Genomic DNA, 27,854 nt, shown 5'->3' with positions numbered 1-27,854 from the left:
GATCTTCAAAAAATTACTGATAAATTCAGGGCAGTCTAGAGAACTTTAAAGAAATCCAGTAATCGTTTAGCACCAGGAAAGTCTAGACTATTGAAGAAGTTTTAAATTAGTGTCGATAATTTAAGGGATGTTTTATGAACTTCAAAAAAATCTTGAGAACTTTAGTGAAAACCATAAAACTATATTAATTATTTCGTTCAAATTCCATGAAAATTGCGGGAGCACAAAAGTTCCATAAATTTAGAAAAAAGTCGGAAACTTCACAGAAGAAGAATATATATTTTTTTTAATTTATTTCTTACTGAAGATTAATCCACTGTAAACCTTCAAAGTGTGAATGAAAATAACGAGAAAAATTTAAAATTCATTATTTTCCTTAAAATATCCTTAGCAAGATTTTTTTTAAAATTCTGTGAGACTTCCAGGTAGTTTAAGGAAACAAAAAAAAATCCTGAGGATTCCCGGTTTTCCAGATTTTTGAAGTTAGTAGTACCGTGGGTTTGGTTACAAACTTTCTATTAAATCTTTCGCTTTAAAGGTTCTTATCGTACATAAGTGTTTACGAGATAATAATTGAATAAGTCTAAAACATCAAACATTTATTTGATGCACCTTATCTTAGGTTACTTTTTAGTCACTATGTTTACAACTATAAGTCACTATTTGGTCACTTATTTATTCAACATGGTCACTAAAATCACTATTTCTGACAGCAGTGGTCGCCACCAGCCCTGCTTTTAAATATGAATTAAAAATTATGCCGTAGTAAAAACGGTCGATGTTTATTTTACCGATTCCAAATGGCTAAATAGAGATTTACATTTTTCTATAACAATAAAAAAAAAATCCATGAAATGGTCTATTCCGGGTAATGGTTTTCCTAAAAATGTCATACAATCCTGCTGAGCACTCTAGTGGTTTTTTGCTAATTCCGGTAATAATTTGAACCAACTCAGGGTATATCCAAATGATTTCTGAACCCGTGCTCAGAGAATGTCATTCGTGATTCCACCTTTTCCGAAGATTTCCGCATCATCTATACTGAAACGTTAACCGAATAGCATTTATCAACACGATATTAGCGCTCATCAAAACAAGCAATGCATCATGATTCATTCATTACAATCCACATGGTATTTTGGCCGAACCATCATCGTCGTGTCGAGGTATGTTTTTCCCTCCACATTTGACCGTTTTCAGTCTATTTTTGTTACTCTTGTTTTGGTCCCCAATTAGACGCCGCGGCCGTCGTCGGTCATCACATTCGCTGCTACACCACCTATCATGCCTCCATTACAGGCTACATACAAACAAACGTCCCAGCACACCATCACAGTAACATAGCGCGCAGCGGTCACAGACCGATCGTCCGTCATACGACCACCATCTGTAGAATACGTTTTCTTCCGTGCGCCTAGCAATCGTCAATCGTTCGTCATCCCGTCGCACAGTGGCGGCACTGCGAACAAAAGTCGGACGAAACCTAAAATGTCAATGAAACTGGCTGAAAATGACATATTATGTTAATTTTTGGGTGCTGAGTTCATTTTTGAAGTCAACAACCAATAAAAATGCAAACTAATCCCCCTAAAGTGCGAAATAATCTTTCGGATCAGAATAAATTTAATGACTGATAATTTATTGAGTTATTTCAACACATGATATTTTTAAGTTCATTTTATCTTGTCATCGAATCCGGTAATAATTTAAATAATCAAATATAGGGGCCGTTTAAACATTACGTAAAGCGAAACATTTCAGTTTCCATAGGGAAGATACACAAATGACGTTGCATATTTTTGATCAATTTTAGGTCCCCCCTCCCCCCTCGTAGCGTATTTTTCCATACCTAATACACGGCTGGTCACAACTTCTGAAACCCCCTCCCCTCTAAAATGCTACGTCATTTGTGGATCGTCCCATACCAAATTAAATGTTTCGCGTTACACGATATTTGGACTTTGTTTCCATATTCAATATAAACTAAAATTTACATTCTTTCAGATGTTTTACTCGGGTATTCAGTATGACACTGAAATATTTCATAAGAAAGTACTGTGCTGCTCTTATGTAAAATGCGGATGTTCCTAGAAGCTTGTTCAAACGTCAACCGAATACCAGAGTAGTTTAAAAAGTTTAAATGTGTTGACTTTGATACTGGAAGTTTCCGGTGAACTTTATCCGGCAGGAATTGAAAAAAAAAAATAGTAAAACAAGCAGTCGTAAAATGTGTTCTAAACCAAAAGGTAATTGATCTTATATTGAAAAAATGTATTATTTACATTTAATGATTGTTTTTTATTAAATTAGAAATGTTCTTAAAAAGAAAAAACATACTGGAAGCGGTCTATGCTATACCGGATTCGGAAGAAAAGCGTACTGCAATTACTAACTACATTGCAACATATGCTGGAAATATTGATGAAGAATGTAAGGAACATATTTCAATCTTCTATCGAGAGTTCTTGCGTCGATGGAACAACGCAAAACGGATGAAGGAACGCTTCTTAAAAGCAAACGCTGAATGGCTCGAAGATTTTCTTGTGCTTTCTGGACCTAGCTCATCAACATCAGAGGAAGGTAGAAATAAAGGTGGTCGTCCTTCAAAGGAGTTTGACGATAACTGCAACCGAGTCAAGCGTCGCAAAACTGAAGATTTGCGGCGAACATGTAGCTCTAGTAGGTTCATTTTACTCCACCATCATTATATTAATATTTGAAGATATCTATTTCATACTTTTCATAGGTGAGTTGCGGTTTGCTACGGAAGTCGTTTTGCGGTCTGAAGGTCAGAGGGACATTGCAAATATTCTGAAGACTGGTGTCACTTCACAAACGTTGTCTGATGAACAAGCATTAGCTATTTTTATCGATGCAAAGTTATCAAAGCGTAGCTATAATATCGTGAGAGAACCAGCGAAAAACATCTACCCATCGTATGACAAAATCACTGCCGCTAAAAAGAAGTGTTATCCTTCGAACCAATATTTCAATTCTTCAGAAGTACATTGCGAAATTGAATTGCAAGAGCTTCTGAACCACACTACATCAAGATTAATCAATCTTGTAGAGTCAGACTATATGAATTGGAGTCATAAAGATTTACGTCTTATCCTAAAATGGGGAATGGATGGTACAACTTTAACTGAGTACAATCAAAAATTTGAAAAAGCTGGTAGCTCAGACGCTAATGTTATCTTGACATCTCTTGTTCCATTGAAATTGGTTGAAGGGGTAAATGTAATTTGGGAAAACTGTTATCCATCGTCAACCCGATACTGTCGACCAGTTTCAATACAATTAGCTAAGGAAACTAGTGACACAACCCGTCAAGAATATGATCGGATGAATACCGAAATCGCAAAGTTGCACCCGTTTGTTTTAACAATTAACGACACAGAATTCAGTGTCACATTCGAGCTTATCATGAGTATGGTAGATGGTAAAACCATCAATGCCGTAACACACACAACATCCGCCCAAAGATGCTACTTGTGTAAATCAACGTCAGCGGAATTCAACGAAATTGACAAAATGTTGAAAAAGCCTGTTACTCAATTCTTAGATCTGGGTCTAAGCAGTCTACATTGCTGGATAAGATGTTTTGAGTGCCTGTTGCATATCGCTTATCGGCTCAGTTTCTGCAAATGGGTGAAAACTTCTCATATCGAACAATTCAACCGTGCCAAAAAGCGCATACAAGATGAATTCTTCAATAGACTGGGTTTACACATCGACAAACCGCGTTCAGGATTTGGCACCAGCAACAATGGTAATACGGCTAGACGATTCTTCGCCAATGCACAAGTATCTTCGGAGATTACAGGAATTGATTTGGATTTGATACTGCGATTTCGGACTTTACTAACAGCGATTTCTAGTGGTGAGAGCATTGATGTTTCAAAATTCAAGTCATACGCGACGGAAACAGCTCACCACTACGTAAAACTGTATAGTTGGTATCACATGCCAACAACAGTTCATAAATTACTGATTCATGGAAGTGAAATTATCGACCAATCTTCAATTCCAATCGGTATGCTCTCTGAAGAGGCCCAAGAAAGCATGAACAAGGAGATTCGTCGAATGCGTGAAAGCCATTCTTGGAAAGGATCCCGTGAACGGACAATAATTGACATCTTTCATGGATTGTTGGTTGCATCAGATCCAGTTGTATCCAGTTTCCGACACAACAAGCCGAAACCGAAAAGTGATTTCCCAAAGGAAGTGCAAGATTTGTTGATCTTTGATGAAGATGACGATTAAGTAGTAAGGATAATGCTAGTGTTATAAAAGACTAAGAGTGAAAGTAGTATTTTTAAGACACCATTATTTTTCTTAATAAAATTAGCTTAACTGAAACCAAAATGAACCACTTTTGAAAAAAAAATCGATAAAAAACATATAAACTGAATGGATACCCTTCCCAATCCTTTTGTAACATGTCTATTTACTTCTGAATTTCTAATCACCATGGTCCTCCATACCGGTCATTTTATATTAACTCTCGTGTGTCCAAATTTTTTATTTGATTCTATATAATTTCTTTCGATAGGCCTTCATGAAAATATGAACAATTGACATATTTTTTTTGATCTAGATCAATTCGGCTGGTCTAGAGCAGTTTTCGTAAAAAAAGATTTGTTTTTTTTAATTTCTTGCATACTATAGCACAGGTTTTCACCAAATTTTGCCAGTTGCGTCTAGAATTAATGAGCGAATTCTGGTAAATTAAAATTTACTTTTTACAGACAAAATCTGAAAAATAATAATTTTTCAGAAAATCATCGAATATTTGTTTTCATCATAACTTAGCAGAAAGGTTTTGCATCGGATTATCTTGAAATGTTCATGGAAATGATAGATAAACAATGTATCTTTCTAACCATGTGCACACCATTTGGTAGAAAATTCAATATGTTTGGTCCCAGCAGTTTAAGCGTACCTTGCCAAAAAGCAGGCTTGGGTGTTACAGGGTTAAAATATGTTTTTAACCCCTTGGGGCAACTAGAGGCAAGTCGGGATGCATAAATTCAAAAAGTTGAGGAAATTTCCTATAGAATGTATATCATGTGACCTTTTCGGACTGTTTCAGAAGATTGTACAGTACGAATTTGCAAAAAAAATAAGGTTTCATCATACCACTAACCATACATTATCAACATTTTCCATAGTTTAGAGTAATCTAAACGGATGGGTTTGAATGGAACAATAAGTTTATCCATCAAACTGCAAAATGAAACTTGTTGTGCTCAAATCGGTTTAAAATTGGAAGAGTAACAGCCATTTGAAGTGAGCCTTAAAAATGTAGTTTTTGAACCAAAAATCATTAAAATTTGTTGACACCGCAGCCTTCAAAGTGCTGTCAAAATTCAAAATAACATCCAATAGTCATGAAACTTTGCGACAACGTTATTCAAAGTGTAAGAAAGCTTGGAAAATTATAAAATACTCAAAATAACAAAAAAAAAATTTTGGGTTTCGTCCGGCCTCCGGCCACTGTGCGTCGTTGCTCTGAGAGAGTCTCCCCAGTAGGTTAGTCTCTTTTGACTCTTGACAACTTGTCAACTCGGAATGAGGCAGTCAAATTCTCGTTATTTGTTATTTTGGAAAAACAATCTCAAAACATACCTATTTGTGGCGGCGTGAATTGGAAATCGAAATGAACCTTTGAACTGTCGTCTGCAATATTATTATTTAAAAAAAAAAAACGCCATCAGGACACAATGATGTCGCGAGCGAGAACGAGAAAACACCCGGCAGGGTGAGGGTGGCGAATATTGATTAAACACCTGGCCGGCTATTTACCGCTAGGCCGCCGTCCCATCTCAAAACCAAAAAGATGCGAACAGGGAACTGCTGTTTGGGCCGTCGTTGTCGCGTGATGACAGCGGCAAAGATGAACCCTTGAGGTGAATGAAGGGGAAGAGGCGAGCACAATGTGGCAGTGGCGGTGGCATATCCGACATCGGGAAATTAGGAAAGCGAACTTTTCCTTTTTCGCCGGAGGGAAAACGCTATTGCACAGAACTGTGTGTGGGATTGCGAAAAAGGGAAGTCCATTTGAAGGTCATTTCCTTGGATCACGAGAAGTGACACGCAAATGATGGTTCAACCGATGTCCTTTTTTTTATATGAGGATGTAACGGAATGTAGACAATAGATATTATGTATGTCACAAGGTTGGGTAAAGGTCTATCAACTTAGTGTTGTTCGAGCACTTTCTTCTTCTTTCTTTGAGATAGCGCGCAAACTGGAACTTTGCTCCTTACTATTGATAAAGTTTTTGTTTACTCAAACTATGTACCGGTTAATAGGTTATTATTTTCCATTTAAGTATGGGAACTACCCCAATGGACACTGCACATTGTAGTCAAAACACGTATTAATTAAATAGGAAATTAAAACCTTTGTTTGGTCTTATTTTGTAAGCATGAAATCTTAGCAACTGTTCGAAGTCTCCCAATTCTAAAAGCTATTTTACCAAATCCTGTATCTTGAATCTCTGTGCCCGGGGACTTAACAAATTTTTCAATGTCTGAACTTACCTATGTAGATAATTTCTACATTTCTAAAAGATAACTTTTCATTGGAATGTACTCAATAATTTCCTTAGAAGACATCTAAGTTGCTTTCTGGATTCCCCTCAATAATTTTATAATTCTATCTGCAGTTACCTTGACAAAAGAATTACTTAAGTCTAGAGTAAGGCCATATGTTTCGTTATTTTCATGATCTTTTTCGAATCAATTGCACGTATGATTCTGCGATGATAGTGACATGATTCGTTGATCGCAGAATAAAGCAAAAATTGACAGCTGAGTATGCTGTGACTAATTGTGGAATCGTTTTTAATTACATTAATTTATTAGTAACAGGTAGATTAGTAGAACGATTCCTAGTATAATACATAATCGTGATATGGGCATTGATATAGAGATAAGTAGACACAATGGTTAAGCAAATACCCTGTGCATTGGCATAACTTTGAGGATTGCTTAACTGCAACCAGGTCCCAGGGCTTGTCTGTATCTTTACATTTTGAAAGATGCACACTAGTAATGCAGCGGACCAAAAGTTTGTTGAAATTTAACTACTAGCCAAAATTGAATAATTGTTTTCTAAATAATTTAGCCTAATGGCTGCAATTTTTTTTATTTGGTTAAAAACTTTTGAAATGCCACATCCAGGGTTCTGCATTTTCGAAACAAAGAAAAGGAAATGAACTCTTCACAGAATCGCTTCATTTCGAGCAATATCATTATCGTGTAAGTCATTGCGTTTCTTGTTATCGAGTCACGATGAACATTCCTCCTGTTTTGTTCATTACATACCAGGTGAGGGCTTAATCATGTTTTGCCGTCTAGTGTTTTGGTTTTGAGATGCTCGATAACCTTAGAGGGATCGGTTTTGCTTAATGAGCAGAATATCATGGGTTTAATCAAAAGCTCTCCAACAACATAACACAACACAAACATATCAAGTATCATTCTAGCTAAAAATATTTATTTGCATAATATAACCTGGAAATTTCAGGGTTACATCTTCCTTATTTGGAGCTGAGGAGACATAGAGCTGCATCATATTGTATGTAAAATAATTATTATTTTCATTGCGGTATACCAGTTTTTTGTATCCATATAAATGTATTTTCATTATTACGTATTTTAATGCTCTGATATATTTCATTTCTCCATTACATATATTTACTATATATATAAATACTGGATTGGGAGGGAGCATCAGGGTATCATTTGACCTGGAACTGGACGATTGGAGTGGTATGATAACCGGAGTCTAGGAGGGAATAAACACTATCATTTTCTTTATCCTACCGATTCGATTGTGATGGTGTGAATTCTACTCCAACAGTTTCATGGAGATTGACGCGCCCTTCTTAACAAACCATCCTGTAGGAAGCTTAATAAGTATTGCGAATTGCGTTATTCGATTTGTTGGATCGTATCGTTGGAAGGAGATTCTTAAATTCCCGTGGATTTCGCGTAAGTGCCTCTGCTTACGGGTCCACCCCACCGTTTTTGGCCCTTCATACAACGATATTGTGAATTCAGATCGATAGCTCAAATTGATCTTGCTTATTAAGTGGAGCTGCATACAAGACAAGATCTTCGAAGGGATGGTGGCTACCTTACATACATACATACACGATGAACATTCCTCCTGTTAAACAAGACTTGACTATCGCTTGTTTTGTTCGTCAAGTGTATCAGCTCACTTCATTTGAAGCAAAGACTTGTTTCAATTGACACAATGAATGACTCGAAAATTGCTTCCTTCGTTTTTTTTCACTTTCACTTCAATTCGGGGTTCATTCGACTTGTCACGCGTCGCATCGTCAGGCATCAAAATATAGTATCTGGATAGTATCCGCACAATATCGGCCAATAGGGATGGCATCCGGATTATATGCAGTAATAAAATATTATTTTATATTAAACCACATACAAACAGACATAACTCTTTGAATAAGTTTTTCTTGAAAACATTGCACCTCAATAAAAAGGACATCAGTAACGACATCTCTCGAGCTTCTCGCGAAGAACAAGCTAGCTCGTTAACTCGCAAATAATGTCGCATGCAAACTAAAGAGAATATATGGAAATGTCCAAGTGAGCGATGCCAGCGCTGTGGTGAGTCGTTAAATGCGTGAACGTCTGTTTGTCTGTGGTTAAACGAAAATTAAATTAACAAGGGAGTCCAAGATTGCGACCATCGGTTTTCAGAAAAAGTGTTAAATACCCAAAGATATGGGTAAAATCGATACTCGACGCCATTTTGGAATCCAAATAGTGACCATTGGTTTTCTGAAGTTTCAGATACCGTAAGATATGGGTATTTTCAGAACGGAGACAACGCGTATATGCTGAAAATCGATGTCGGCTGCCATGTTGGAATCAAAGATGGCGGCCATTGGGTTTCAGAAAAGTATCAAATATCCTACAATATGAGTATTTTTAGATCGGGAAAAACGCGTAGATGTCGAAAATCGATATCAGATACCATTTTGGGATCCAATATGGTGCCCATTTGGTTTCAAAAAATGTGGCAAATACCCTACAATAATGGTCTTACCGGAACGGGGACGACACGTAAATTTAGAAAATCGACATCCAACGCTATTTGACACTTCTTCTGAAATCGGAAGTCACCATCTTTAATTTCAAGATGGCATCGGTCATCGATTTCTGGCCTCAAGATGTCACCCCGATTCCAACAATGCCCACATTGATCAGTATTTTACAGTATTTCATTCTTTTTCTGATCCAAAGCCACCATCTTAGATTTTAAAATGGCGTCAAACATCAGTTTCAGACGTCTAAACGTTACTGGGATTAAGAAATACCCACATTGTTGGGTATTTGACAGTGTTTCTCACTTTTTCTGAAACCAGAAGTCGTCATATTGGATTTCAAGATGGCGTCTGACAACGATTTTTGGCATCTACGTATCATTCCGTTCTGAAAATACCCAAATTTTAGGGTATTTGAAACTTTTCCTCAAAACCGAAATTTCTTGGATTTCAAAATGGCATCGGACATCGATTTCCGGCTTCTAGGCGTTACCCTGATTCTTTAAAAAACAAACATGTTTATAGGTATTTGATAAAATTTCCTACTTTTTCTGATATCGGAAGCTGTCATCTTGGATTTCAAAATATCGTCGAATATCGATTTTCATTTTCTAGACGTCATCTCGATTCCAAAAATACCGATAGTGAAGGGGAATTTAACAGTATTTCCCTTTTTTTCTTAAAACGGAAGTCGCCATCTTCGATTTCAAAATGGCATCGGTGATCGATTTCTGGCCTCTAGACTGCACCCTGATTCTAAAAATACTAAAATTGATGGGTCGGCATCAGCATTTCCCACTTTTTCTGAAATTGGAAGCCATCTTATTGTATTTCAAAATGGCGTCGGTCATCGATTTCCGGCTTCTAGACGCCATCCCGATTCCGAAAATACCTATATTGAAACTGCGGGAACATAAGGAAAGTTAATACGCTGAAAATATGGGGAACTTACTGGAAGCTTTAGGAACCTCAAAGCGGTTCTTTTAGCATCCGAAAATTTTCGGGAACTTTCAAGAAGTTCCTAGAATTTCAAAGAACTTCATAGGTTTCAATCAAACTTGAGAAATATAGAAATCATGAGGGGTATTGTGTAATTTTTTAAGAAGTTCTAAATACCTCAGAACAGCTAGATCTAGAGATTTTTTGGGGAATTTCAGACCTTAAGAGCAGTTTTCGTAGCTTTAGTCCAGGCTTTTGGAGCAGTTTGAATATCTGTAATCGAAAATTAAGAAAAATTCAGGACAGTTCCATGATGTGCTGGAAAAAAAATCGAGAACCCTTAAGATGTTCCGAGAATTTCAGGGAAGTACAGAGTCCTTCAGAGAATTTATGAAAACTTCAGAAATATTTCAGAAACTTCACAGAAGTCCAGAGAATTTCAGGGAAATTTAAAGGTTTTTACGGGAATTCCATTTATTTCCGAGCAGCAGAACCGAAATCTTCAATATAATTGAAAGTTTTAGAGGAGCTTCGAGAATATCAAGACAGATTATAGAATCAAAGGGCAGTTCAAACAATTTCAAGGAAATTGTAGAAAGCTTAAAGAAGTTGCAAAAAACTCAGGGAATTCAGAAGCGTCAGAGATCAAACAAATTGCCCGATTATTAAACAAATTAAGATAAGTTCAGGAAAAATTAGGGACCCTTTATAATGGTTATAACACTTAAGGGAAATTGTCGAAACTTCAAGGCAAATAATTGAATTTCAATAAAGTTCTAGAGAACTTAAAGGAAATTCAATAATCGTTTATGCAGTTTAAATACCACCAGGAAAGTCTAGACTATTGAATAAGTTTTAAATAAGTGTCGATAATTTAAAGGGAAGTGAACTTCAAAAAAATCTTGAGAACTTCAAAAAAATCTTGTGAACTTCAATGAAAATCATAGAACTATATTAATTATTTCGTTCTAATTCCATGAAAATTTCGGTAGCATAAAATTTCCAGAAATTTAGAAAAACTTCGAAAACTTCACAGAATGACTGTGGTCTTCACAAACATTTCGAGAACTTTATAGAAATCTATGGAGCTTAAGGAAAGATCCATGAACTTCAGGATTTTTTTTTTATGAACATTGAGGAGGCCAGTTCCTTTAGTTTCAGAAAATTAGTGGGAAGTTTAAAGCAGTTCCCAGATTTTCAGATAACTTCAGAGACGTTTAAAAGTTAATTGAGGTCTTCGCATACGTTCAGAAGCTCACTGAAGCTTAAACATTTTTAGGGCGGTTCAATTAAATTCAGCGCAATACATTCATGAGAACTGCTAAAACTGAGAAGTTTTGAGAATTTCAGAAAAGAACAAAGGACCTCAGAGCAGTTCCGTTAACATTAGAAAAGTCACATAAATTTAAAAGAAGTTTAGAAAACTTCAGCGAATTGTTAAACGTTTATAGGAGATCCATGATCATTGAAAAAATTAGGAAACTTTAGGAAGTCCTAAAAAGCTCAGGGAAGTTTAAGAATTTGATGAGAAGTATTGTGAGTATCAGGCTAGTTTCTCAAACTACAAAAGAACTTCAAGGCAGTTTCATTAACTTCAGGAAAAAATTGGGAACATTCAAGTAGTTCTGAAAACCTCAGAATAGTCCATTCCATATTCTACAGAGATTTCCATTGAAATATTCCTCAAAATTTTGGTGAAGCTATCTTCCGAATTCAATTTTCTTTTAGTTTTCCTTGGAATTCTCCACAATAAGAAACCCTTTCGAAAGATTCTTCGAATATTCATTGAATTCATTTCAGATTTCCTTATCCATCTCACTCCTTCCATTGGAATTCTACAAATTACTAAGATTTCTTCTCATATTTTGTTTGGCAAACTTTCCTGAATTCATTTTCCGAATTCCTTTGAAGATGTCCTGGAGTTATTCTCAGATTTAATTGTAATCCTCCTTTTGGTATTTTCAAAAAAAAATCTAAAGACTTATGATCCGGAGTCGTTTTCTCCCACAAACTTTATGAAATTATGCTCAGAATGCCCTTGAAATTTTCCTCTGAAGCTCCTCAGAAATTCCTAAGAGTTTTCATTAAAAATAACTTTTAGGTCACTTTTTAGTCACTATTTTTACAACTATAAGTCACTATTCGGTCACTTATTTTATCAAAATGGTCACTAAAATCACTATTTTTAACAGCAATGATTGCTACCAGCCCTGGGCACAGTGGACAGGGTCGGTGGAATTCGCCATTTCCCGTTATGTTGTGTGAGATACGGGTGTGTCCTGACCTAAGCCTGGAGATCACCACTTGAGAGCGGTGATCAGGTAGGTCCTCCCAGCGGCGTGTCTCATCTTTAATTTTACGGATCAACAGATTTCGTGAGTCCAGCCAGTCCTGCCTCCAAGACTCCCATGTAATTTTGGAAAGCCAGGTTTTCAGATTCGGGCCTCATTTGTCGACCTGAAGATGCAAGGTGGTCAGCTTCGACGTTACCCTGGATCCCACAGTGACCGGGTATCCAGGCGACGGTGGTGTTGGGTGGAGCAGACCGGATGATGGCTTGGATCCACGGGTGTGTGGGGTGCTCGGCGTCAAGGGCGGCTACCATGCTGGCGGAATCCGTGAACAGGATGATGGGTTTGCTGATGTCGATGTATGTGTGGTGATGTCGACGTAGGCGGCGGCTGCCTCGGCGGAGAAAATGTTACATTGGTCAGGGAGACGGTGGCACACACTTACATCGGGGCCGGATACCCCAATTCCAGCTCTCCCTTGTGCAATCGAGCCGTCGGAATAGCGGATCGTATAATTGTTGTAGCGACGGTATATTAGGTCCCTGTGTACTTGGGTAACGGCGAGAGGGCTAGAGCCTGCCTTAAAGGTATGCTTGATAGTTGGGTCTATGGAGATTTTGGGCAGGTTCCAACCTCTGGCTCCAACCCAGTGGACCGTGGACACTGGGGGGAGCGCCTGGTCAGCAATCCTAGCGAGGAGCTGGTTTGTTTCCTCTAGGAGGAACACTCCGTCGCTTGATCCAGTAGTTTTTTTCTAGGAAGCTGACGGCTCAGTGGCAGATGGTGAGGGCGATGAGGCGGTCGAAAGGAAGGATTCCTCCCTCGACGCATGCTGCCAAACCCGGAGTTGACGGGAGTAGATCGGAGGTAGTTCGGATGGCCCTTTGATACACGGGAGTGAGTTTCTCGATGAGAGCTGTTCTGGCCATGCAGGTTAACTCGATCCCGTAGGTAAGCTGCGTGTTGATGATCGCTTTGGCAATCCGGGTCCGGAGGTGCCGATTGCTATCTGGGTGGCGTCTGGCGATCGAGCAAATAAGGTTCAACCTTGACCGGCAGTTAGATTTCACCTCATCGAAGTGGGATACGAACGAAAGGCTGCGGTCAATTCGAACTCCCAAAGTCTTGACGGTTTTATGCTGCGGGATGGCCTGAGATCCGATGGTGACCAGTGACGTCAGGGATCGGTGGCTATGGGTACAGATGTGCAGCCAGCTGAAATCCGGCATTGATGGTCCAGCGGTAAATGTGGTTGACGGCTTGGGACAGTTTAATGCGGAGGATTTTTATTGTATTTTTAACGACCATAAGCACTATGTCGTCGGCGTAAATGAAGATTAGGATCCCCGCTGGCAGGTTCCTGAAGACTCCGTTCATTCTAACCAGGAATAGGGTGACCGTAAGGACGGACCCCTAGGGCACACCCGTCTCCTCGCGGAATGTGTTCGAACGGTGGTTGCCGATGACGACTTGGAAGGTTCGGTGGTGCAGAAAGTTTTTGATGAATTGGAGAATGTGACCTTTTAGCCCCCAGTTGGCTAGTTGTTGGATGACCTCCGGCATCCAGGCCCGGTAGTACGCCTTTGAAATGTCCAACGTTGCTAACTCCACGTGCTGGTTATCTTTCATTGCGTCGTGGAGGGCCTGACCGAGCGTCCCGAAGTACGTATTAGTACCGTGCCCTGGACGGAACGCGTGTTGACGGTGGTCGAGAAGATTGTGTTCGTTCAGGAAGCCCATGAGTCGACGGTAATCATCCGTTCCATGATTTTGGGTGAATTAGTGGTTAGATAAGCGTATCATTCGGAATAATTTTTTTTTTGTGGAGCTGTGTCTCAAATTCAGGGTGGCCAGCATACCGGGAAATATCCGGGAATTTGAAAAGTAATCGGGAAAACCCTGGGAATTTGGCGAGACAACCGGAAAAAATAAATTAACCATACCAGAGGAACAAATTTTTACACCAGAGTTTCAGAATAAACCATTAAAACAGAGTGATCCTTTACCAAATGATGAATTGCTCTATTTGCTATAATGTTGTTCAGTAATATAGCAAATTGATTTTTGTTGTTTCAACTTCAGATGTAGAGTGCATAGCCCTTAAAAGAAAAAATTGAAGATGCTGAACTTTGGAAACAAAAATTTGTAAAAACCGAAACTGAATTATTCTTTTCAGGGGTTTTAATTTAATAAAATCCTGAATTAACTTGGAATTCTGCTCTGAATTATCTTGAAATTTTTCTAAAATAAACCAGAAAACAGTCCGCGTAATAATTACCGTTGATTTTTTTTTAATTTTCATGCTACCCCTTTTAAGAATTTAATTGGAATCCTTGAATTCCCTTGAGCCTATCCGGAGACTTTGATTCCTTTGAAAATCTGTTCAAACATCTTTCAAAATTTCATTTAGAAGCCCCTTGGAGTATTTTAAAGTATTTCTTTCTAATTATCAGCAAATTTTTTGCAATGAATTTTGTTGGAGTTCTGGTGATAAATCTTTCGCACTAGGGTTGAAATTATTGCCAGAACACTCTTAGAGCTCTGTTTCTTGTTGAATTCTGATCATAATTCTCTTGGAATACTTCTTAAAATTCATCTCTCTTTTTACTAAAGATCCTCATACAAATCTCCTCAGAAACACGTAGGAATTTTCCGCAAAGTTTTGTTTTCCACAAATCCTTTTTAAATCTTCTCAAATTACCTAACAATTTAATTTAGAACTTGCATTCTTCTCCCTTAGCTCAGTCGGTAAAGGCGCTGGGTTCAATTCCGGGTCCAGTCTAGGAATTTTTTGGGTTGGAAAATTTCTCGACTTCCCTGGGCATAGAAGTATGATTGGACTTGCCACACAAGGAAGCCCTGGTGGTCCATTGAGTTAAGAAACCTGCGCAACAGACTGCGTAAAGCACGTAAACGATTCTTCGCTAACAAAACCATTGAAAACCGAGAATCGCTTCACCTTGTGGAACTGTCCTACAAAGAGCTCGTAGCATCAAGCTACCATGAATACATGCAGAGGCTGCAATCGAATTTGAAACAAAACCCATCAATGTTCTGGAGGTTCGTGAAGCAACAAAGGGCAAGCAATCGTGTTCCGGACAATGTCAAGTACGGTGACGCTTTGGCCTGCTCTTCTGAAGAGGCAGCTAATCTTTTTTCGACCTTCTTTCAAAGTGTGTTTAATGCGGAGTCGCCCCAACCTCACCCGGGTTGTTTTCAAAATGTGCCATCCCATGATATCCACCTTCCTTTTTTCAATTTTTCTCGTGAGGAAGTGTTGAGAGCGTTAGCCAAACTAGATGCGTCGAAAGGAGCCGGAGTCGACGGTTTAACTCCAACACTGCTGAAGAATTGCGCCGAGTCTATAGTTAAACCTTTGACGATACTGTTCAATCGATCGTTAAATGAAAAAACATTCCCAGGTTTATGGAAAACTGCCAAAATGATTCCCATCCACAAATCGGGTAGCGTGCGGCACGTTGAAAATTACCGCGGGATCTCGATTCTCTGTTGCCTGGGAAAGCTCTTTGAATCCTTGGTCCACGAGGTCTTACTGTCTGCAGCAAAACCGATAATTTCGGAATACCAGCATGGATTCGTTCCCCATCGCTCTGCAACAACCAACTTATTATGCTACACCAACGTTTTGTTTCGTGAGATTGAAAGCCGGAATCAAGTGGACTCTGTATACATTGATTTTTCGAAAGCATTTGATACTGTTCCGCATAGCTATGCCGTGGAAAAGCTGAGACATATGGGTTTTCCCGATTGGATAGCCGACTGGCTAATGTCTTACCTGACTGGTAGGAAAGCATTCGTCCAGGTGAACTCAGCACGATCCAGGACCTTCTACATTCCATCTGGAGTTCCACAAGGGAGTGTGTTAGGTCCATTGATCTTTGTGCTCTTCATCAATGACTTGTGCCTGCAAATATCTTCTGGAAAGTTGTTTTTTGCCGACGACCTCAAAATCTTCAGAGTCATCAAGTCTGTTTTGGACTGTGTTGCTCTGCAGATTGACATCGATGCCCTTTCACGATGGTGCAAGGAAAATGGAATGTGCGTGAACATCAATAAGTGCAAGGTGATCACTTTTAGCCGTTGTTGGATTCCCATCAATCATCTTTACAATATTGACACTGCTCCGCTGGAACGTGTGCAGTCTATCCGTGATTTAGGAGTTATCATGGATTGTAAGCTTCGATTCAACGAACATATATCCACCGTTACTGCCAAAGCCTTCTCCGTTCTTGGGTTCATTCGCCGCAATGCATCTCAATTCACCGACGTGCACACATTAAAAGCCTTGTTCTGTGCTTTAGTGCGAAGTATCCTGGAATATGCTGCTCCCATTTGGGCACCGTACCATACATCTCAGGTGATCCGCATCGAACGTGTGCAGAAATCATTCATTCGCTTTGCTCTTCGGCACCTACCGTGGAATGATCCTGTCCATCTACCTGCATATCCAGAACGATGTCAACTAATTGATCTGGAACTGCTATCGGCAAGACGGCTGAAATTGCAGCGGCTGGTTATATTCGATATCGTCCAGAATAACGTCGACTGTTCGGATCTTCTCCTGCAAGTATCACTGAACGTTCCACAGCGTCAGCTGCGGTACTCAGCACTTATCGCAGTTCCCGCACATAGAACATGTTATGGTCATAACAACCCGCTCAGTTCTTGCCTCAGAGCTTTCAACAATGTTAGTGATTTGTTTGATTTTAATGTGTCCAAAAATTGTTTTAAAAATAGGATTAAAAACATAGCATAAGTTAAACTAGTCTGTACGACACTGTCGAAGACGAAGAACAAATAAACAAACAAATAAACAAAACAATTATACCAATGCAAAAATGGTACAGGCATCGAAAGCTTTCAATTAATAACTGTGGAAGTGCATCTAGAACACTAAGTTGAGAGCACGCAATAAGCTAATATGCGATATGCAATAAGCTTGAAATGCGAAGAAGAAGAAGATTCTTCTCCGAATTCATCGAACAATTTCTAAGGATTTCATGTCAGAATAATTCTGGAATTCTGCTCAGAACTTCTCCTTCGAAAACGGTGTGGGAATCCTGCTCAATATTTGTTTGAAATCAACACTTTGAATTCTTTTAAATTTCACTAAAAACTCCAGGGTTTGTCCACTAGATTCTATAGATGGTTCTGTAATTTGTAAAAACCCTTAAAATGCTTCCAAGTCTCAGAGCGTGACAATTATGACTCCACGACTCATAAGTATGATATTTTTTTCAAATCTGTGATCTTGAAAATTTTTCAAAATCTCACAATTTATTTTTTTTTTTCTCCAAATCTTGCATCACAAAGATTCTTATTAATAACAAATTTTGAAGAAAAAAAGTTCTAGTTTCAGACTCTACACAAATTTTAAAGCCTCAGAATGTTGGGAATCTTCTTAAATCACATTTGTCCCCTTCAGTAAATTCCTTTCAGCACATTCTTAAAAATGCGTTCAATTTCGTTTTTTGTTGAATATTAACAACCGGGAATTGTTTAAGATTTGAACCGGGAAAAAACCGGGAATTTCAAAACGAAAATTCACTGGCCACCCTGCAAATTGTGCTCAAGTGATTAAAGACAAGTGTTTCATATGCAGTGGTGTCGCGTAAACTCACTTTTTACCTGAGCTCAGACTTTCAAAACCGGATTTAATGCCATATTCATACTCTAATCGTTTGAAAAAAATAAACACCTAATCTTCTAGTTTACTCGATATCTAACCATTGCAAGCAATATTTTGATAATTGTTTATCTTTGGAGGGTTTGTGCACAGGTAGAAGGTTGTAGAAGAACTGGGTGAATTTCTGCCCCTGGCGTAAGAACTTGTCGGCAGGGTTGAAAAAGTGCAGGAATGGGGGGGAGGGTGTCTTCGGTCCATACACACTTCCATTTAATTTTAATACTGAGGAAATGGCTAATGTCTCACAACGACGTCACCTTGAAATGCCAGTTTAGAGGTTTGATGATTTCTTTGCATTCGTTCTCGCCGTGGCAAACAATGACTACATTAAACATCAAATACGACAAATCTAGATAGAGCTGGAATTAGGGCGTTACAGCTTTTGTAAACAATGACTTCTCTCGATGATTTCTAAGAATTCAAGGTACGTCCACGCAAACCAACCTAACCATCGGATAAGGGAAGTCTTTCCCTACCCGATGAGGATGCTGGTTTGAGCCTTGAATTTCTAGAAATAATCAAAATAAGTCCTAATTTCGTCCTAATTCCAGCTCAATCTTGAAATGTTTACCTTATGACATTCAGAACTTCGACGGGCTTCAAACCGGAAGCGGCAACCCGGGCCGAGGAAATCTTTCGGGCTGGAAGTTTTCTCGACTTTTCTGAGCATAGAGCATTATTGTGCTTGCCAGACAATATACAACTAGAAACATCTACCTTATTCGAGGAAACCTATAGTGCACTCATTTTTCGTAACCTTTTATCTAACGCATGTTATTTCTCCAAATTTCCAGAACCATCCCGGAGTCACAAGAAGAAAAAGAGCAAAGATAAAGACCGAGATCGCGACAAGGTAAGACCCTATCCAACATTCGATCTGCAAAAATTCGCTAAACCCCTCATTATCTACATTCCCCCACAGGAGCACAAGAAACGTCGCCACTCGAGCGACCACAGCGCCACCGTCGGTGGCACCGGTAGCAGCTCGGGCATCCACTCTACCAGCAGCTCCACCACCTCAAAGGACAAATCATCCAGCAATTCGTCAATCCAAAACAAGGAAAACCAACACCATCTGCAACACAAATCAGACAAACCGGAAAAAGTCACCCCCGCCCCGGTTGACTTCCCGGTCCAAATTAAACAGGAACTGTCGATTGAGATCAATTCCACCCAGCTACTGAACAGTGGCGCCGGTGGAGTTTCGGCACCGGCAGTCGCTGTTGCAGCTGCCGTAGCAGCCGGTACGCCAATTTCCCCCATAAATCTACTGCTGAATTTGGAACGAAGTAACAGTGAAAACAGCACGATCAAGAAACAGGACGTGTTCATCAAGAAGGAGTACAAGCCACTGAAACCGGAGAAATCTCGGGACGATGTCTCGAGGGCGTTGAACTTTAGCGAAGGCAATGGTCCCGTCTGCACGAGCGCCAGCGCTAGCAGCATCAGTAGTAGCAGCAGCAGCACCAGCAGTAACGGCAATAGCACTAGTGCCACCGGCAGTACAACTAACTTAAATAGTAATAAGAATACTAATATTTTGATAAAAATTGAGTCGCCCAAGAATCTGGACGACAAATCGGTCGTCGTGAAGAAGGAAATTATAACTGACGACGGAGCAGCGACTCCGGAGAAGCTGGTCAACGGAGGTACGAATGTTGTTACTCCGACGGCGATTCTCTCAAGTAGTAGTATCTCAACGATATCAACGACGACGGTACCTATCAAACAGGAACCTCCGCTGGAGAAGAGTACCTCCCATGAGCACCATGTTCACAAATCTTCGTCCCAGCTTGGAAGCAGCGTCAGCAGCACTAAGCTCTCCAGTTCATCCTCGTCCACTTCGGTGCACAAGAGTAGTAGTAGTAGCAGTAGCAGGGAGTGCTCACGCTGCTACAAACGATCCAAGATCAAGCGAGCTAATATCGGGATTCAGTGCAAACGGGAAAAGGTGGAATATCCATTGAGTAGTGTCGTGCCGGTGGAACCATGCACGAGGATAGGTACGATTAGTCGGGACATGAACTGCAACCGAAAGGGGCTCGATCATCTCAAGTATGGCCGGTTCATGCGGATAGAGGTGCACCCGAATGGAGGCGCCTCGGTGGTGCACATGTACCAGGACGAGATCAGTGTCCTGTCGGAGACCGAGATGGAGGAACTGGTGAACGAGTTCTTCGATGTTTGCTTCAACGAGGACGAGGAGGGGTTTGCCGACCACGTGATGGGGATCGTGCACAATGCGGCCGACTATCTGCCGGATCTGTTGGAACACATGGCTGAGAACTATGCCAATCTGACGGTGAAGGCGGGTGTTCTTGGTCGGAATTCCGACATCGAAACGTGCACGATGTATCAGTACAATGACCAGGTGGGTTTGAATGGGAATATTTGAGTGGTAGTGTGATTGGAGATTTGAATGGGATTTTTCCCTTTTGTAGGTTGTCAAAAACTACTCACACGGAACTGTCCGGTACGGTCCGCTACACCAAATCAGTCTGGTGGGAAAGGTTCACGAAGAAGTCGGAGGCTATTTCCCCGATCTGTTGAAACGTCTCGAACAGAACCCATTCCTCAAAAAGGTACAGGTTTAAAACATGGTTGGTTTGGTTGGAGTTTAGAAAATAAAGATGGATTCTGTTTTGCAGGCTATGCCATGGGGAGAGTTGTCAATTGTACAGATGGATCCGCGATTGTCGAACGATGGTCCGATTTTGTGGATCCGGCCCGGCGAACAGCTGGTGCCAACGGCCGAAATCAACAAGACGCCTCTCAAGCGGCAAAGGTAAGTGCAATAGTGAATGCCCCCCTCATAATTTCTGGCTAATTTATGCGGGAATTTGTCGAACTCTATTTGTAAAAGAAAACACCCAGAAACCCGCTAAACTTTTCTTGTCCAGTTGTCCAGTTGGGAATCGTGTACAATTATTATTATGAATACCTAGCGTCATCTCCAATTGCTGGGATCTTGACAATAGAAAGGTTATGTTTTTTTTTTGTTCAACAGTCTTGATCACGAATTATCTTCGGATACATCATTCCATGCACGAAACTAAGTGAAAATTATTTAAAAGCATCATAGATCGTTGCACTTTTGTCACAAAGTTTCTAGATAGTTAATATTAGCAAGTTGTTTCAGAAATTTTAAGAGTTTTTTCAGTCTCGAGAGAATGGAATTCAATGAAAAACTCATCTATGTTTTGCGCTCTTATTGAGTTCCTGAACCGAAATGTAATTATGCATTTCATAACTAAAGCCCGTAACATTGGTAGATCACCTTTTTGTGTTACGTTACATGATGTAAGATCTACCACCGATTCCTAGTCCTGAGTACTTCAAACTATGGGAACAGGATTTTTCAGTAATCAAAGGAACGCATCTTAGTCCTTGTTATTTTTTATACCTTGTTAATAGTGATAAGTCGTCGGGATGATCTTGAAACAAGGTAAAAATGAGTTAGTTAGTCTTCATCTATGTGATTCCTAATCTTCTATTCGTTGTTCCCTAGTTTGAAGTGGTTAAGGCTAGGGTTCTGATGCATGGTCATTATCGGTGTCATTGTTTAATTTTGTTGCTAAGGAATCCAATTTTAACTGATAAAAGGGTGCACCTTTGGAGGGTTCTCTCACTATTCGAAGGGTATAAAGAATAGATTCCTTGCGATGAAGGGAACAATGACAACTTTATCAAAACCGAATACTTCATCATTTCTGAATAGTGATGGAGTAATACGACATGCACTAAACTAAGGACACGGGATATAGGGTTTTTGGTCTAATTTCCATCCTACTAAGCACAACCCACGCTTTACCTCTCTATCTTGAACGGGTTTTAACTAAAAATGAAATATTTCTATCAAAGATGACTTCTAAATGTATTCTCCTTCCCATATGTACCGTTGAACTTGATAAACAGCCACACATTGTTGAGATAATGTTAAAAATCTAATACTGCTTCTTGATTCCAAATTCGTCCTACGGGTTTCAATTCCGTCCAAACGCATTGAAACGCCATTGGATTTTCTTCGTCCTACCGGATGAAGGTAGAAAAAGCGAGTTCGCTAGGAGCGCTTCTTTTGTTTTGAGAACAATGAGTGTAAATATTCACATAATACCGAAGACAACATATCAAGAAGACTGGCAACTCTACCATTTTCTCATACGACCGCTATGAGACCGGCACAATCGCGTCATCTCAAAAAGATCAAAGATTACAACCTCAGAAGAATGGTTTGTATATTTGCTCATTTATCTATGCGTTATTTCCACCTTCACTCGAGCGCAGCGCTAATGTATCTGTCGCTTGGATTCAGGCAGAGTTGCCAGTCTTCTTGATTTATAGGCTTTGTGATGTAGCTTGTGAGCTAACGCATAGGTACAAACGTATTACTGATTTGTGCACGGTGAAATCATTGATTATACTGATGTTTTCTGCTCGATAGAACGGAAATGGACGATTACGACGAAGTAGCGCTCTACCCTACTACAATAGATCAAATCATTGGAAATTTGTAGGAGTAATGAACGCTTCGTTCCCCTAAGGGGCTTGTTGGAAGATTTATGTCAATATCTGAATGATTCCTGGAGATTCTAACTTTTCCCCAGAGGAAACGCTTTTTGATTCATGTCGGTCAATCTGCCGGAACGATTCTTCAGAAAAAGTAATACCTAATACATGGTTAAAGTTTCTAAAGTTTCAAAAACCAGGTTTCAAAATTTAGTGATATTGTAAAAAAAATTGCCCATGTGAGATCCAACAATTCAAATGTTTTCTTTTAGTCGATCTGGAATGCAAAAGCGCTTTCTTCCACCTTTTTATCCGCCTCCAAAACACCAACCATCTTCATCGAGTGACTAACCTTATTGTCAAGCATCCCTCCTATTTCTTCACCTGCTAACTTTGCTTCGTCCTCTTTATAATCCCCCGAGTGGATCCTTGCCGGTATTGCAAAGAAAACATTTGTTCTCCAGTTCTTCGGAACATATCTTTGAGCCTGCCAAGAAATCTCTCTAGGGTGCTCTGCTTACATCAACAGATCGAGACTAGTGGTAGAAGATCCACATGCATGTAGCCGTCAGCCTTTCCGTTCCTATAATGAAATTTGCATCTCTCCAGACTATAATGTAACGTCTTCATATCTTTGTCAGTATTGAACTAAATGCCATTTGGTTTACCATTTCTATTTGTGGACTGTTTGGATCTGATTTAGGCGTAGTTCTAACAAAGCCAAGAGCACTGTCGAGAACAATCATAGTTTAGTAGCTAAATATCTGAGATTTTACGAAATTTACGTTTGAGAAGGCTACACATATCTGGTGGAGAATTCTTAACCCTTTCCAGAAGGTTTTTCGTTGTTTTGAGATGCAAAATGTGTTTTTGAAAAAGAATTCAGAATACATATAGATAATAATGATAATAATGAGCACACATAGAGGCTTAAATAAGTACCGACTAATTACCGATAGATTGACCAAATAGGAGACAGATCGAAAAGTTGTGGATCACCTGTGCTACCATGGGAAGGAGAGGTTTAAGATGGTGACCGGGAAAACCATCAGACACTTATGGTATCATGAATGTTAATCCAACTCATTCCCCCCTCAATTTTAGGACTCGAATCAACGAGCTCCGGAATTTGCAATATTTACCCCGACTGTCGGAGGCCCGAGAAACCATGATCGATGACCGCACCAAAGCGCACGCCGATCACGTCGGACACGGTCACGATCGGATGACTACTGCTGCTGTTGGTAAGTTTTCATCCAGCTGCTCCGGAATCAGTTTTGCGACCGGAAACTGATGGCTAATCTTGTTTGTTCTTGCAGGTGTCCTCAAGGCTGTCCGTTGTGGCATACCGGACGAGTTGAATCGTATCACCAAGGATGTGGTCGCATTCGATGCCCACTGTTTCCCGCATTTGGTGGAAAAATTGCAGCTGGATTTGCATGAGCCACCGATTTCGCAGTGCGTCCAGTGGGTGGAAGATGCCAAGCTGAACCAGCTCCGGCGCGAGGGTATCAAGTACTCGCGGATATCGCTGTACGATAATGATATCTACTTCTTGCCGAGAAACATCATCCATCAGTTCCGTACGGTGACGGCGGTGACCAGTATAGCGTGGCATCTACGACTGAAGCGGTACTATCCGGACCAGGAATTCGTCCAGGAAATCGCCAATGGGTACGAGGTTGATCCACCGCATTACAAGGAGAAGCAAACGATCTTGCCGCATCCAATTTCGGCGGAAGATACTAAGAAGAGCACTCCGGTCAAGCGAACGCATGATGGCAGACCAAAGAAATCGGAGAAGAAGGATTTGAGTGCAATCCCACCAGCGGCGATGGTACCGGCGGAAGCTTCGACTGCGACGGCGGCTCCGGCAGCATCGACGGCGGTGGTGGCTACGGTTCCGGAAGTTGCGATGCCAGTGGTGAAAGAAGACAAACCTGAGATTATCGCGATAGATGTTGAGAAGCAGGCCATTGAAGCTAAGATCGATATGAGGAAGCTGGTGAGGGATGACAAACCATTGAAAGTTCAGAAGAAGAGCAGCTCAAGCCATAAGCACTCATCGTCGTCGTCTACGTCTTCTCATAAGCATCACAGCAGCAGCGTGGGAAGCAGCAGCAGCAAGAAGGACAAGCATCGTTCCAATGGCGAACGAGATAAGGACAAAGATAAGGAGAAGCACCGTGAAAGGGATAAGGATCGGGAGAGGGAACGGGACAGGGATAAGGATCGACATCGTCACCATAAGTATCATTCCTCTTCGGGTAAGTTGTCCAGTTCTTCTTCGAAGCATCAGTCGAGTGAGGAGCGGAAACGGAAGTTGTCTTCATCGTCGTCGGAACGACATCCGCACAGTGCTAGCAGCAGTCGGCGTGAATCGACTTCAAGTGTGACGAAAGAGAAGGAGCATGCAGTCGGTCTGGTACCGTCAGTTCCACCCATGGCAGCTGAGATCGAAATCGATAACAACGTTGAGGTTTCCAGCCATGGCCAAGTCATCTTGATTGATTCAACGCTCACGGAAGCACCAGCACTCAATAGCAATTACGAGTCTGTGATAACTTGCAACGACGAGTCCAAGCTTACCGTCGCAATGGAAACGACCATCTCGGCTGAAGGTGATGAGATCAGCACCGAACCGTTGCTACTTTTGAAATCGGAAGAGGAAATCATCACCACCACCATCGTGGACGACGACCAGCACCTAAATGCGGTTCCCGTCGAGCAGCACTGCGTATCGATCTCCCATTCTTCCTCTCCATTGGAAGTCCAGAATCATCCTCCGCCTCCTCCACCACCTCCACCGCCACCACCACCCGCCGAAGTAGCCCCACCGTTGCCGCCATTACCACCCGCACCGCCGGCTCCCGAAACCCCTACAAAAGCAACGTACAACCACCACAGCAGCGTCGAACACCATTCAGCAACGCCAAAGTTGAAGAAAAGTATTCATGTATCAGTAGCAAGCACCAATCACTCTAGTAGCAGCAGTGCTCATCACTCGAAACAATTGTCATCATCTGGTTCTTCGTCGGCGCGAACAGTCAGCACAACACCTTCCAAAAAGTCCAGTGACCTGCTAAGTTCCATCATGGCAAGTATGGAGAGCACGCCGAATCGTAATGCAAGCAATTTCTAAGCCCTCCCCTGTGCGACGTCTCGTTCGTCTGAAAGCTTACGTTTCGTCCCTTTTGCTAAGTTCTATTTCGATATTCAGTGTTCCGTGTTTGACGTCCCACAAACTCGTAACCTTCAATTTCTGTATACAGTGTATCGTTGTCCTGCTAGGAGAAAAGTTGTGCTATACATCACTTCAAAGTGTGTAATATGATAATGTTTAGGTAATCAGTTAAGTTAAAATTGGGCACGAATTTTATCAATTTTTAGACACTCTTTCAATGTTTGCGTGACAGTTAGCCATACCATTTGGATAAATCTATCACGCCAACGTTCAAAGTGCAACATTGTTTATAACATTTGTAGATATCTGTAAATACATTGGATGTTATGCACCAACTGCACAGCTTTTCTACCCGTGCGGATACTGAAAGTACACATACAAAAATCACACACTGCCACCTACCTTCAAATGGATATACACGCAAAAAAAATCTAGTAAGCAAATAAGGAAAACAAAAGTTCGGAAAACGTGCTCTCATCTCTTAATCATTAACGATCTCCCATTTTTTTTAGGAACAAAGCAGCGAAAGATACGCGCTTTTAAATGCTTTGGCAACCTTTCCCTTGAGAAAGTTATAACTAAATGTGTAGGAATATGAGCCTAACGGACTCGTGTCACACATTTACACGTAACACACACACACACACATACATAAACACGCATTGTTGCACTTTTAGTGAGCTAGAAAAAGAAACAGAAAAAAAATTAAACTCACAAAACAAATGTATGAAGCAAATAAAATACAACATATTTTATCTCTTCTTCGAAATGAAAAAAAAAAATCAACACAACTAAGAAGCAGAGATTGCTAAAATTAATGTTAAGACAAAAAAATATTATAGTGGATAAGTCCAAACAAAAACATACATATAAAGTGAATAAGTAGACTTTAAATCCAGGAGCATACAATTCAAAACAACTGACTACGGAGAATGTTACTTTCACCCCAAACATATTGACGATCTGTTGAGCCGGCTAATTAATTTAACTAACGCCCCTTTTTATTCCCCTGAGTAAAATAAAACAAGCAAGAAGGTTTGGAGCGGCAAACACAAACATCTTGATATCTCTACGTATAAATAGCAGTTACGATGCTTGATAGTTATTAACCCCCTTTCCGGCGATCATTGTCGGTCGCGGTAATCCGTAAGCTTTTGGTAAGTTAAATTATTTTTTAAATATACATAGATTTATATATAGGTATATATATTAAACCTAGATGCTGTTGATCTACAATAACTTATTCGATACGATATTTTTTTTTTTGGTCTCAAGTCCCCCGTTTAAGTCCTTTTTAATATTTCACACAAACACATACACGCCCTCGTGCTAGTTACGCTGGTTTGTGTCAGCTGCGTAATCTCGTCGATTGGCTTTAGTTTCCTGAGAATGTCTTGAAATTCTAATCGGCGACTGCATCCTAATTTTGCTGAATCCCGTCTCTTGAGTCGCTCTACTGTTCACAATGTTTATTTCAATGAAAATTATTTATCCCCAGCAAGCCCCCACGTAGAGATTAGCCTATCGCGTCGTATGTATATTTTATTATATATAGAATGAGTAAGAATTTATCTCTATCCACAATCGATTACACACACACATCTGTATATTTTAAGAGAGTAAATAAAAAACAATAAAATACTGTTTACGGTATTTAATGGTGTAAGACAAAAATTTAAATTACGTTTTTCATTTGGGCTTCTGGTGAGGCTTTTACGTGGAAAGAAAATCCCTTGCTGTGCATCTTCTAAATGTGTATACGTTAATTTTGTGGTTATCTTAAATGTTTTTTTTTTTTAATGTAAGCAGTTCCAGTATTATTTTCTCTGCGGAGGCTCCGTCGTATCAATCAGTCTCACCTCCACAGGTATTCGTTACCCACTCAGTTCTGTCATCAAGTACTCAGTTTCGGCGGCTTGTGTTTGGGCCGAGGAAATTAAGTAGAGGATCCTCCCGACACAGTCCTTACTCGGGCACGAGAACCAGTATTATACCCAAGGTAGGGATACATAACAGCACATAACATATGTGTAAGTGATAACAAGGAGGTGGAGGTGACTGTCAAAAACGAACAATCGTCGCCTAGTTCGCATAACTGGTTCCAAACGACAACAAGCAACGATGGTTTGTTGATGT

General features: G+C 40.2%; 1 protein-coding gene across 1 annotated transcript in view; it reads left to right on the top strand.

Annotated features, from left to right (window-relative positions):
• The window catches only part of LOC135699415 (uncharacterized), a 50,436-nt gene extending 23,038 nt beyond the window's left edge, over window positions 1-27,398 (top strand). The window contains exons 2-7 of the mRNA XM_065219676.1: window positions 18,823-18,881; window positions 18,951-20,399; window positions 20,470-20,610; window positions 20,677-20,813; window positions 23,639-23,778; window positions 23,854-27,398. Of these exons, the coding sequence (XP_065075748.1) occupies window positions 18,823-18,881; window positions 18,951-20,399; window positions 20,470-20,610; window positions 20,677-20,813; window positions 23,639-23,778; window positions 23,854-25,676 (3,749 nt within the window). The 3' untranslated portion in view covers window positions 25,677-27,398. The remainder of the gene's footprint in view (window positions 1-18,822; window positions 18,882-18,950; window positions 20,400-20,469; window positions 20,611-20,676; window positions 20,814-23,638; window positions 23,779-23,853) is intronic.
• The last annotated feature ends 456 nt before the right edge of the window (window positions 27,399-27,854 follow it).

This window comes from Ochlerotatus camptorhynchus, unplaced genomic scaffold (genome assembly GCF_037179485.1).
Source record: "Ochlerotatus camptorhynchus isolate MF236.1 unplaced genomic scaffold, CSIRO-AGI_Acam_v1.1 ptg000108l, whole genome shotgun sequence".
Classification (NCBI taxonomy): domain Eukaryota; kingdom Metazoa; phylum Arthropoda; class Insecta; order Diptera; family Culicidae; genus Ochlerotatus; species Ochlerotatus camptorhynchus.
The sequence above is the reverse complement of the archived record's forward strand: the minus strand, read 5'-3'. Positions and strand labels throughout refer to the sequence as shown.